The sequence below is a fragment of the Artibeus jamaicensis genome, unplaced genomic scaffold (assembly GCF_021234435.1).
Source record: "Artibeus jamaicensis isolate MK-2021 breed Jamaican fruit bat unplaced genomic scaffold, CSHL_Jam_final contig_391, whole genome shotgun sequence".
Lineage (NCBI taxonomy): Eukaryota > Metazoa > Chordata > Mammalia > Chiroptera > Phyllostomidae > Artibeus > Artibeus jamaicensis.
In genome coordinates, this window is record NW_026521814.1 from 4,569,531 (window position 1) to 4,582,476 (window position 12,946).

Here is a 12,946-nt window from a genome sequence, read left to right on the forward strand (position 1 = left end):
ATAGCAGCGACCAGACCATTTCCTGGGGTCCCTCCAGCCAGAGTCATGAGTCAGTCATTAAGAGCCGCTGCTGTCATTTGTATACAGTGAGAAGAGGATATGGGCATTAGAGGCGCCCGCTGCTGTCATTTGTATACAGTGAGAAGAGGATATGGGCATTAGAGGCGCCAGGAGGCTATGATTTTTATATCGTTCACTCTGGATAGCGGAGACGGCATTGATTTAGAGCCTATCCTCTGGTTATGCCCTGCCCCTTATTTTGATTATTTTGATAGAGGTGGAAACTGAGAAGTGGAAAAAGAGAGGAAATCCTCTTACTTAAAATTAGGCCACTTGTTAGGAGCTGATCCAGGATTAGGCTCCAAAGTGAAGACCATTCATTTACTAAGCAGGCTATGGAGTATATATTCAGTCCATGAAGAACCTTATGGTCAAGGGCAAGAAAACATGATGTAAATCAGCAATTATGATACCGCATAAAAAGTACTGCAGATGTATCAAGCAGATGCTATGAATGCAGAGGGGTTACTTAACCCAGTGGGGTGCTGGTCAGGGAATATTTCTTGGATAAAGTTTGCATCAGGACTCTCGAGCAAATGATCTACATTTCCGAAATCTCCCTTTCCTTTGTTAAACTACCTTAACCAGTTTTGGAAAAGATTGCAGAGGATGGGTATAAAGTATCTGGCCCTAGCAGGTATTCACTAAAGGCTGACTGGCATTATTATAAATGGTGCCAGGCACTCCAATTATGTTTTTGGAAAGACAGACACTGTTTTGAGGAAAATGGACTCAACCCAGAACCATTCTAGTCAAGTCTTCACTAAGTCACAAAGTTAACAGACAAGGCCAGTTTTGGCAACCAAGAGAGCACTGAAGAATGAAACCCTTAAAAGTGGTTGGGGATGTCCCCAGGAGATGCAGTAGGCCCTTCGGTACACATGGCAGAAAAAACTGAGGGAGCCAGAAAGAAGCCTTCCCTATCATGGACAGCCTGGTAGCAAAGGGAACAGGCAGAGACAGCTGCCCACACTTCAGTGAATCACTTTTCCAATTTCTGAATATTCACCCAAGCTGGGGTGATGGTAGAAATGAACAGAGTAGGGGTTCTGAACCAAGTGTCCATGGATAGATGGCGTGCATTTGTGCTTCTCTGCACTTTTGTCCTGGCAAAAACATTCCTCTCATCAAATTCTCCAACTAAAAATCATCAAGCTGCAAAATGTCAAAATCCTAAGCACACCAAAACTCAAGGTCACAGACAACTCTGGCACAGGGATGACATACATAATGGGGGAACCCTGAATCATTTCTCAAACAAAAGTGTTCATTAGGCAAGAGTGCTCCCAGGGTTCTTGGCTGAAGCAGACACCTGGACAAGAGGTGTATTTGGCCATCCTGTGCTTTGATTCTCACATTGGCAGGTGACCAGCAGCATTTTTCACATTGGTGGTACCCCATGGAAATACCTTGTGGGATTTTACTTTGTAAAATCATTGCCAAATCTTTATCCTCTTGGTGGCAGATATGTTAATTTCTTGCCAAGTGGATTAAGGCAGAAATGGCCCTCATATTGTGGGAAAAGATATCTTTCCGTTGTTTAGAGAAATGCATAAACATTCTGAGAATATGTGCAGTCGTAATTGTTCAGGACATTAAAATCTGAGCCCAACTTCTTAAAATAATGGTTATTGCATGTAGCAGAGGCTACAGTTTGTGTGTGATAATAGGGTGAGGGCAGTAGCAGTGTTAGCATTGGGGCAGAACATCACAGGTTACAAATATCATGGTTTAAAAATTAGAGATGAAAATATTTAATATAAACTAACAGGTAAACTTGTATCCTGATAGTTAGGAACACAAGTGGATAACTAAAGATATCACACCAAAAAATAAAAATAACACATTTATTGTTTATTTTTAGCTGAGTTCTCCCTTCTTAAATGTTGGAATAAAACCTATACGCCATCAATTGAGCAATGGCTTCTTCATCCTCTATCTGGCCCAGAGGACAATCTGGTTGATGAAGTGTGACATTGTGAATAACTTTGCCTTTGCCAGCTAAGCTCTCCCACCTGCTACCACAGATGTATTTTCACCAACTTGTTTGCAGTGCCTTTCATCTCATTGTTTGAATTTGGTGAAGGCCCTGCCCGTTGCTGATTTACACACAAAGCCTTACCTAATCGAAGTCATTGGAATAGAACTTTTATATAGCTTCTTAGCTTTTTGTGTTTGCTGGAAGAATTTGATGAGAACACAGAATAAATCGTTTTGTTCTTTGACAAGTTATGAAGAAATATCCCCCATGTCATGTTGCAGCGCAGGGTGTTTAACATCCTGCCTTGCTGTCGTCCACCTCACCAGGTAGAAGGATCTCTGTTAATGACCTTTGCAGTTAAAGGTCACTCTCACTTTTATTAACTACGAAAGTAGCAATTAAGCAATGCACAGGATAAACCCAGGCTCCCGGGTAAAAGTGAATGGAAGGCTTTATACGCCTCCTTTTGCTCCTGACAGAGTAGCACATGACGCTCCTGGTTAAGCAGCCTCCATAGAATAATGACCTACCAGGTCAAATGACTGGGAACTCATAGCTCACCACCTTTTCCTCCCCATTATTATATAAGGAAATTTTTGCCGTGTCAGAATTGCCTCCTTTAAAGTATGTATTTCCTGCATCAATGAGAGGCCGAGCCTGCCCTTCACCTATTAAACATCACCTACCTCTCACTTTTTTCCCATTGTTTGGTAAATTCATTATTTACCTTTGTGATCTCTTTTTTATTTACTTTGTGATATGTTTTATTTATTGGGTTTTATCTGATTGGTTGAGGGCAGAAATATTCATGTATGGCAGTAGCAGTTGCTAGGTGGCATCTCTCATGTAGATGTGTTTGTTGATTTCATAGTCATTCTATTTTTCTCACCAAGAGCCAAGAGCATCAGTTAGGGTTGGCAGAGGAAATGCAGGCTGCCCAGTTAAATTTGAATTTCAGATACACAGCAAACAATGCATAAAAATATATCCCAAATGGAATTTATTGTATCTAAAATTCAGATTTAACTGGGGGTCCTGTATTTGTGTTTGGTAAATCCCACAACCCTAAAGTGGTTCTGCATATCAAATGACTTACTCCTCAGAACTGAGGGATTGATGATATTCTTAAGGCATCTCTTCTGTCATCATTTCCTTAAAGTATATAGCAAAGCATTAGAGACAGATGTAAGAGAAAAAAGGATTAAACATGAAATGAATATAAATGGAATGGTAAGAACTCAATGTATTACCTGTGGGAGCTGTGAAATGTTTGGGCTGTCAAGAGTGATATAAACAAGATTTCAGCAAATACCTGAAGTTTAGCTTCAGCCATTCTTCCAAAGGTGTTAAAATGTACCTTCTTACCTAACTTCTTGATTTGGCATTCTGTGCTGTTCTCTCCCATTCATCTTCACTCTACATCCTTCTGGCCCTTTCCATTCCCCCTGGAAATATATTAAAGAAAATAATTATAATTATAACCATAGGAAATCTGATGTAGCTTATCAGTATTTTGTGAGGAAATGGAAGCACAGTTTTTTACTACTTTTTCATTAAATGTGTTGAGTAATGGTCACATCTAATACAAATATGAAGTAAATACTACACATTAGATATCCAATATCACAAGATGTTTATTAGAGTTCTTAAATAAAGTTCTTATTAATTAAATTTGACCATGGGGAGGGCATGTGGGTGCAGGAAAAAAGGCAACTGTTCAAGCAGTGAAAGAAATCATGGGCCATATTAATAAATGAAAAAATAAGATAAATCCGTGTTAGCCAAGGCGAGAATATTGGCTTTGAAATGTAATTGAATTTATCAAAGCCTCTGAGTGAGAGTCTCTGGAGTATTCCCTAATTGGGTGGCTCCCTGCCTTCTCGCCATGTAGTTGAATGATCAAAGGGCTGGCACCTGACTCAAGATGGCTAAATCGTTGTTCACCCCTTGGAACATTAAACTTGAAATGTGAGACACAGAGAGCTGTTGCTGGGTTTAAACTTGGTAACAGTAGCGCTCTAGAGAATAGATCAAGGAATTTCTACAGCCATAATCCTAGAAACTGTCCTTATTCATACATTTCCTCAATTGGGGATTTAGCTCTCTCAGATTGCATGAACTAGTCCAGCATTTTTCCAACAGATGTCTTTGTGCTTAAGTTAGCTAGAATTGGCCTTTGGGTTGCTTGCAAGCAAAAAAAAAAAAGTATGACATTTTGAGGTCAATTTCCTTTCTCGTTTTGATTCTCATTCAACCAGATACACCAGATATTTTGTTAGTCAGGAGAGAGTGGTGAATGAGATGAACATGATTTCTGCTTCGTGGAGGCTTCAGTCCAGCAGAGAAAACAGACACTGATAAAGTAATTAAAGTATGGAAATGAAAGGGCTTCATTTACAAATATTTATTACACATCTATTATATATAAGGCATTTGTCTAGATCCCCTAATTATTTTAGCTGTGGATGAAAACAATAAGTAATAAACTTGTTTTTCTGTGCGAATACATATATAAATAATGTGAATTCAGAAGGTGGTAAGTGCTATGGGAAAAGAAATTTAAAAAATGAACCAACAGGAACAGTATATCAAAAGGCTTAGAGGCCAGAGAGAAATGACAGGGTGGAGAAACTGAAAGATTATTAGAGCTAAAATATTGACAGCAAGGTTAGTGGCTCAAAATGAAGATGAGGAGGTTAGCCAAAATAGACTGCTAAGGACTTAATAAGCCATTTTGAGGATTTTGAACTTTATCCTAAGGCAATTCAAAGCCACTTAAGAGTTTTAAACTACAGACTGTCATGATCAGATTTGCATTTTAAATTTGTCATTCTGTCGGCAACCTGGAAAACTCATTGGAAGCTACAGTAGTGGTTGGGAGAGAATAATGAGGAAGCTTTTGTCCTAGTCCAAGTGAGAAATGGTGATGCCCTTGACGAGCATGCATTTCATGAATTGGAAAACAGTAACTGTGTGAAAATGGCTGTTATCCAGGTTTACATTCTCAGCTATTCAGATTTAGAATAAGTGAATACTGACCCAGCTTTATCTTCTGCCTAAATTCTTGTATTCTTTACTTCCCAAGTGAGATTGCATAGATCTCCTATATAAGCAAAAACCAAGTGCTCTTTTTACCACTCCACTGTTAGGTCTAGATCAAGGGTACAGACTGGTAAACAGTGGGTCATCTGACCCTATAATTTGTTATGCCATCTTTTACACTCACATTTTTTAAAGTCTGTAAAACTGGACAGGCGTTATGCTTGGTTGCTGCACAAGCAATTTATCACCTAACCAGTTTTATGGGTATATGTTGCCGTTATGCCCTCCTGTAATTATTTAATATCTTAATTTCAAGCATAGGTATTAATTCTACTCTAACTGGTAAGTTCCTTCTTTTCACTGACCTGGGTCTATCTCAGGCTCTTTCAGTCCCAAAAATGCACACGGAAACTATATCCAACCTTCAGCTCCATTGTTTCAAGTCTTTCTTGTTCCAAATGTAATAGCAAAGGGAAAGACTTTTAATTCTTTTATCATTACTCCAACGGTTTCTCCTCTTATTCTTGAGGAAGTGAGAAAGGAAAAGTACCAAGTACCACCGTTTACCATATTGTAACATGGTTCCCCGTGGATCAACAGCGCATCTTTCATTCTTGAGAAATCTGCCTTCCCTAAGGAAGCTGGGGGGAGGTGGGATGGGAGCAGAGCTTAAGGACATGGTCTTTAACTGTTCCCATTGCAATATTTTATTTTAAAATGTACTTTTTGAAAAATAGGTTTCCATCTTGTATTACTTTGTGTCTCAGAGTTTCTCCCTCATGAATTACTTTGCATCTTGTTTGAAGTGAACCATTTTAAAATTTATATTCCGTCCTACTTTTATTTCAAGAACTTACTTAAAATATCTTTCTCTTTGTCGTGCTCAGATATGCATGAACACTTTATGCATTTCACACTCTTAGATGGAGGAAATAATATGCTAATCTGAATAGTGGTAAAATCAGAGTCAGAATAAAGATTTTATCCTCAAAAGAGTGGACAGTGCAACATCTTCTTATTGCTATCAGTTTTCTCCATTGTTAATACAAGGGCACAAAGACATGGATACTAAAATAGGCAGTCCAACATGAACTTGGGAGTGTTCTCAAGTTATTGGAGCCCACAATAATGGATGTTTGCTCCTTGAGGGCAGGTAACATGTTCTACTCCCTTTTATATCCCCTACTCCACCCAAGGAGTCAAGCATATGTATCAGGTCTTTTCAGAAAGTATCCAGCTATGTAATATGAAAAATAAAGACATTTATTGAAGAAGACACAAGATACAAGAAACATTGTACATAGAACAATGACACCTCAGTCCCTTTCAAAGCAGGCACCTTGGTACCTCATACAGTTCTCCCAGTTACCATCAGCTACCCCATCGCATTTTCCTGAATCTCATTGATGGTCTGAAATCTCTTCCCTTTTAAAGGTGACTTTAATTTTGGGAAAAGCTAGAAGTTGCAGGGCACCAAATCTGGGCTGTAGGGGAGCTGAGTTACCTGGGTGATTTGATGTTTTAACCAAAAAACTCTGCACAAGATGTGATGCACGAGCAGGCACATTGTTGTGATGAAACTACCCATCACCAGTCACCCATAGCTGCAGCCTTCTGAATCAGCTGAATGGTTTTCACAGAGGAATGTTCAAGCTTAATGCAAACTTTGATGCGATTCATTGCTCTACACACTCAGTCATTTTGACTACAGTGGCCACACAGCACACATGCTCACTCAGTGGCATCTACTACCCCCACTGATTAGTACAGTGAAGTCGTCATTGTTCACACATGCATATTCCAGTCCACTCTCCTTGGCTGCCAGGTTACATCAATGTCATGCAAACCATTCTCATTATATTAACAATGGTTGGACTTTTTCCAGACAGACTTTGCATACCAGTTCCTCACCACATGCTTAGATGAGCAGAGTAAATTGAAATTAAAGACTTAAGAGACATCTTGTACTATATTTAACTTTATTAGAAATCACACCAAAGACCACCAAAGAGGAGATTTTGACTAAGAATTGAGTGCTGGGTTGTGCAACTCTCTCGGGCTAGTATATGGTCATACTCAAGAAAGGAAAAATCCAGAGAGAAGCTGCTGGAGAGCAGACTAGAAATTAAACAAGAGGTCTTCCAATTTGAGTGTTCATCAAGATCATCTAGACGGCTTCATGAAGCAGAGTGCTAGCCTTACTGTCAGGAGTGTCCGATTCAGGCAATCTGGAGAAGGGCCTGGGAATTTGCATTTCTAACAGTTTCCCTCCCAGATGATGCAGACTCTGCTCATCTAAGTAGCCCACTTTGAAAAAAAAGAAATGACTGCATTAGACCTTGGAGAGAGCTGGCCCAGCTAAGGGGATCTGGGCAAGCTACTTGCTCTGTGATCTGTGCAGAGAAGGGGTGATTTCAGAGATTGTTAAGGGAAGTATCTAGGTCATGTAATTAAGTGGGCATCAGAATAGTTGTGTCTTGCTTCCTCCTGATCGAAAGATTGGTGGCTATGCTTTGGCAGGTAAAGGAGAAAATGGGTTCAAGAGCTCAATTGAGAGTCAAACAAGCTGACAAATGAGTTGGAAGATGGAATGCATGGAATCGACTTAGTAACGCTTTCAGCTAAGAATCTAATTTATTGATGTAAAAACAAGGCCATATATCTAAGCTAATTTATTAATAGGTTTTCCTCATAATATCTGTACACTGCAAGGAAAGTTTATGTTCTTCAGCTGACTGTGCGCATGTCAGGGTAAGTGGGGAAGGTGGAGAAAGCCCAAGGAGAAGGGAGAGCCCATTCATCCTACAGAAGGGATTTGGGAGAAACCATGCCCTCTCCCCACTCATCTTCCCACTCAGCGTTATCTGCCAGGTAGAGAGCTTCAGCAACTAACTAGGTATCCTGGGGCGCACACATTGCACCTTATTGTGCGTCTGCAGCACTGAAATGGAAACACCTAAAATTTAGAACTGATTTCATACGCTTTACTGTGCTCAGCTAATTAGGGTTCTTACATTTTAAAACTTGAGTATGATTTTTGTTGCATACTTATCTGTGTTTTTTTCCAGATGACATTTTTATAAGCAGGAGTCATTTAGGACTTTGGGGAACATTGGCATTTATTTTCATTACAGAATTTTATGGACTCAGTGTTTTTTTAAAGATTTTATTTATTTATTTTTAGACAGAAGGGCAGGGAGTGAGAAAGAGAGGGAGAGAAACATAAATGTGAGGTTGCCTCTCACGCAACCCCTACTAGGGACCTGGACCACAACCCAGGCGTGTGCCCTGACTGGGAATGGAACCGGTGACCCTTTGGTTCACAGGCCGGCACTCCATCCACTGAGCCACACCAGCCAGGGCAGGTTTTTTGTGTGTTTTTTTTTAACTTGTCAACAAAAATGAATAAAGGTATCACAACAAGATGAACCATGTCAAAAAATGATACATTGTGGTAACCAAAATGGTCCATGCTCATATTTAATCTAAAGTAATTTGTGCTGCTTGAAAATATTTTTGAGAAAAATTGGTTAGTGATCCTTTCAAGGTAAAGCTCAGCTCATGTACAAAAGCCACATAAAAAATGACTCTGGAGACCTTGGCTACACATCCAGCGGTCAAACATTTCAATGCTCCGTTGCTCCTGTTCCTGTTACAGGTACATGTGACAGCGCCGCAGCTATGAGTGGGATTTTAAAGAGGAAGTTTGAAGAAGTTGACGGCTCCTCACCCTGCTCCTCCGTGCGGGAATCAGACGATGAAGTGTCCAGCAGCGAAAGTGCCGACAGCGGGGACAGTGTCAACCCGTCCACCTCTAGTCATTTTCCCCGTGAGTACGGGTGCCATCCCTGAAGCTGATTTTCTGGTTCTACAGGGGAAATAATTGCACCATCTGTATCATTTTTTCAAAAATGAAATATGTTGGAGGCAACAGTGGATTCCTCTATTTAGGCTGCTTTTGGCAGTGGATTAATCAGTTGTATTCGTCAGCTAATGCAATGAAAAAGTGGCATTAGTATTATTATTATTTATTACTTTTCAAAGGAAGCACCACTCTGGGAATAGGTGGGAAAAGACTAGTACAGGCTCAACACAATTTATCCTCCCACAGCCTGAAACAATATTCTGGATATTCTGGGAGGGGAAAAAAGGGATGTATTTGGGAGTTGAAGGTCTAGGTCAGGATGAGAAAGAGCTTGGCCAGCCTTGCATTAAGAGATTTGTAAAAAGTGGCAAAACTCTCCCAAGTGTGCCAGCGCAGTCGGTTCCTACCTCTTTCCTACTGATCCTTTTATTCTCTCGTCCCCAAGAATAATATTTAAAGCCCACAAAGAAGAAAGAAAAAAGGTATGATTTCTCATTGACTCCTTTTTTTTTACAACACTGTAACAGCATCCCTTCCTACCAAAGTATTATGAGGTTAGAATGAAGGATGAGAAAAGTTCATGAAATAATAGTCTACATACTAAAGAAAACTTCCTAGTAATGACTAGAGTAATCTTCTTGAATGTATGTCTCCAACAGAAAGATTGTAGTGTGTCATGATATCATGATAGGTAACTATAGTTTTTAATATTTTTTTCAACTAAGTAATTGATTATATTGATATATGATTCTATAATATAAAGTTTATTTTGGAAATATGACAACCCAGAAAACCAGAAGAATTAATCATATTTTGAAGGGGTTGATAAGGAACTCAATAAAACTGTTGAACATGAAACAAACATACTAAAATCAACAGCCTTCCTGTAAGCAAGCCAAAATGATAGAAATTATAGTGAAGGGGCAATTACAACTGTTACAGCAGAGAAAATCATAAAATATTTAGGGACAAGGTTAGCGTGTGCTACTAGCTGATCTACAAATACATTTACATATGTTGTAATGATATGATATGATCTTATTTGATCATATCATATTGTTTTTTATTCAAAAGCAATATTTTTACCAATTTTGTCTTAATAGTGATAATAACAAAGGCATTACCACCTAACAGGGTTTTGTGACGATCCACAGACAGGTGACATATTTCACAGGAAAGAACATTGCGAAATGTCAAGTACACACGTTATGATAAAATTATGATCAGAGCTATCACTTCCTGGGTACATGGTATGTTACAATAGTTCTCTATATAGTAATCCTTGAAGTACCACTCCCTGCAGTTTACAGAGACTCAGAAAGGCTAAACATCTTGCCCAAGACCACACAGTATTTGAGCCTAGAGATAAATATACTTGTTCTACTCCATAGTCTTCAACTTTTTAATTATCTCATTCTGCCCCTTAATTATATAATATTGGACATACCTTTAAAGTACTACTCATTATGAGTTATAAGAGAATGCTTGAATAAGAGAAGAAAGTGTATCTTTCTGGTTATTATGATAAATAAAGCTATTAAGGCTTTTTACATTATTTATAAATAAAATAGTATGAGCTCCAAAAAATTCTCAACTGACTTTTCTTAGAAGGTGATAGAATGATAAAAATATATTTGGAAAAATAAGCTAATGAGAATAAAGGAATATTTTTAAAAAGAAGCCATAAATGTTGAGAAGCCATTCCACATATGAAATCATAATCTAAAATTATAAAATTCAAAGTTTTTGGTATTGGCTAGATCTAAGAAATAATAGAAAATCATGCTATATACAAGAATTAAATATATATATATATATATAAGAATATAAAAATAGAGTATCATAGAACAATGGGAAAGGGAAGGGGGATTTGATAAATGGTTGGAGGATTAGAATTTGAAAATAAAGTAACAGATATGCCAAACATACGCAAGTAAAAGTAAAACTGTGTTGGAAAAATATTTGTAGTTAATATTGAATAGGGTTATTTTCTAGAAGGAGTTTTAGAAAATGTGTATTTTTTAGAGAAATACTAAGATACACCCTTTAGAAAATCTACATAATAGAAAATATGATTAGCAATTATTTTCACACATTTAACAACAATAGTAATGATGCCAATGAAAACAATGAGATTTCATTAGTATGAAATCACAAAAATTTCATCTTCATGAAATTAGTGCTCCTCTGTCCAATGAAAAATACTTAAGTGCTGGTGAAGGTCACAGTGCAAATCATAGGTACATACATTGCTGCTGGCGGTAGTGAAATTTAGGAAGCACTTTGGAAATATAAGAGCCATAATACCCATATCTGTAAGTCTGTACTTCAGATCATTTATCTGAAGGGAGAAGCATCACAAATAAAAGGGAAAGATGCATGAAATGAAAATGTGGGCGCTTGATGGTAGCGCCAAATAACATGGGTTGGGGGTGGGGGAAAAGAAGGTACCAGGTCTAAGAGAGGGGAAATGATACATTCGGTTGTGGTAACATACACAATTAGTCCTTCTTCATGATACTTATGAAGACTTTCTGGCAATGGGTGAATGCTACTGAGATAGTACTAAGAGAAGCAGAGCCCAGATTTTACCTGTACCTATAGGTATAGGTATAGCAGGGCACCTATAACATGCAGGAGCAGTCTGATGTTATAAGGGCAAAAAATGGTAAGGTGCCCTAGAAACTGATACTGACTTCATTTGTTGAACTGTTAGAATGATGGATAAATTTTCATATTTATTGCTTTTTATCTCTGTTGGTATCATATGTATTCCCTAACAAATAAGTTTTAAATTTAAAATAACTTTAGTTCAGACTGTGAGCTCAATCAGGCAATACTTCAGCTAACTAGTAAAGACTTTTGTGTTGTGACCAACAGAAATTATTTTTCCCATTGAAAAAAATAGACATATTTTATGATGTCCACAGAGTTTTTGAAATGTCTTAGCTCATTATTTATTGTCAGTGGTAGTTGGTAATGATTAGTTTTCTAAATTGCTGGTTTAACTTTGTATTAAATGAAACCTGACTGAGATTTTTCATGATTTTTAAAGATAATTAAAATGCCTCGTTTCCCAATAAGTGTGGTTTTCATTAAATAGGTGGCTTAGCTCATCATATTTATATTATGAAGAGAAAGGAAAAAAACAAGGAATCAAGAGCTTAAAATCGTACCTAGAATATTCCCTGAATGAATGATCCGGGCGTGTTAACCAGCGTGAGAGGGAGTAGAGTTTCTGTTTCTAGACATGTATTTGCATTATTCGCTAGTGCAACAAGTGATGCACACATTTTTAGAAAATGTTTATTTATTTATCCATCAAGGTCCTTACCTGCAGCGGTCTTATCTGCATGTGAATCGATGAGTACAGACTTTTAGAAATGTTATTATTGATGAATCCTCTTTCTTTAATGTATTTTTATACTTTCAGAAATAAAAATTATTATCCTAGAATAAAAAAGGATTTTTGATGGCTATTTCAAACTTACTCATCATGAACTCATCTTTCAAATTTAAAATATCCTGTGTACTTAGTGCTTTAGAAGAAGCACCAACCTATTGTGTATCATAGCATTTTGTTATATTTGCAAATACAGGAACTGATAAAATTGCTTGGAACATGTCAGTAAGCTATGGTAGTAGAAAATCCCATGCTGTTCCAAGCTTTTTGTAAAGATATTCAATTTGCACCACAGCACATTATGGTAATGAAAGCTTCAAAATATAAATCAGTAAAGGCTTATGCCTTTTTCCTTGGGCTTCTGAGGTTTGCTAGGCAACTAAGCATACCTGAGAGAGACCAATCAAGGTCATACCTTATACTTCCCTGGAGACAGAAGCAGCTGGATTCTGTATTGCTACAGAACGCTTTGCTTCATCAAATCCCTGTGGCTTTGTAGCCAATCAGCCTGTGCTTGAGCGCTGTCCAAAGGAGAGCTACAGAAAACACAGGGAGGACTGATTGTTTCGTTCTCTCAAGGTTCTTGGCACTTCAC

The 12,946-nt window shown here is 38.0% G+C and overlaps 1 protein-coding gene across 3 annotated transcripts in view; it reads left to right on the top strand.

Moving 5' to 3' along the window:
- Positions 1-12,946, top strand: part of CSRNP3 (cysteine and serine rich nuclear protein 3) — a 189,379-nt gene that overhangs the window by 109,525 nt on the left and 66,908 nt on the right. For all 3 annotated transcript variants that reach the window (XM_053665247.1, XM_053665248.1, XM_037143080.2), the window contains one exon: positions 8,742-8,912. In XM_053665247.1, coding sequence (XP_053521222.1) covers positions 8,742-8,912 — 171 coding nt within the window. The remainder of the gene's footprint in view (positions 1-8,741; positions 8,913-12,946) is intronic.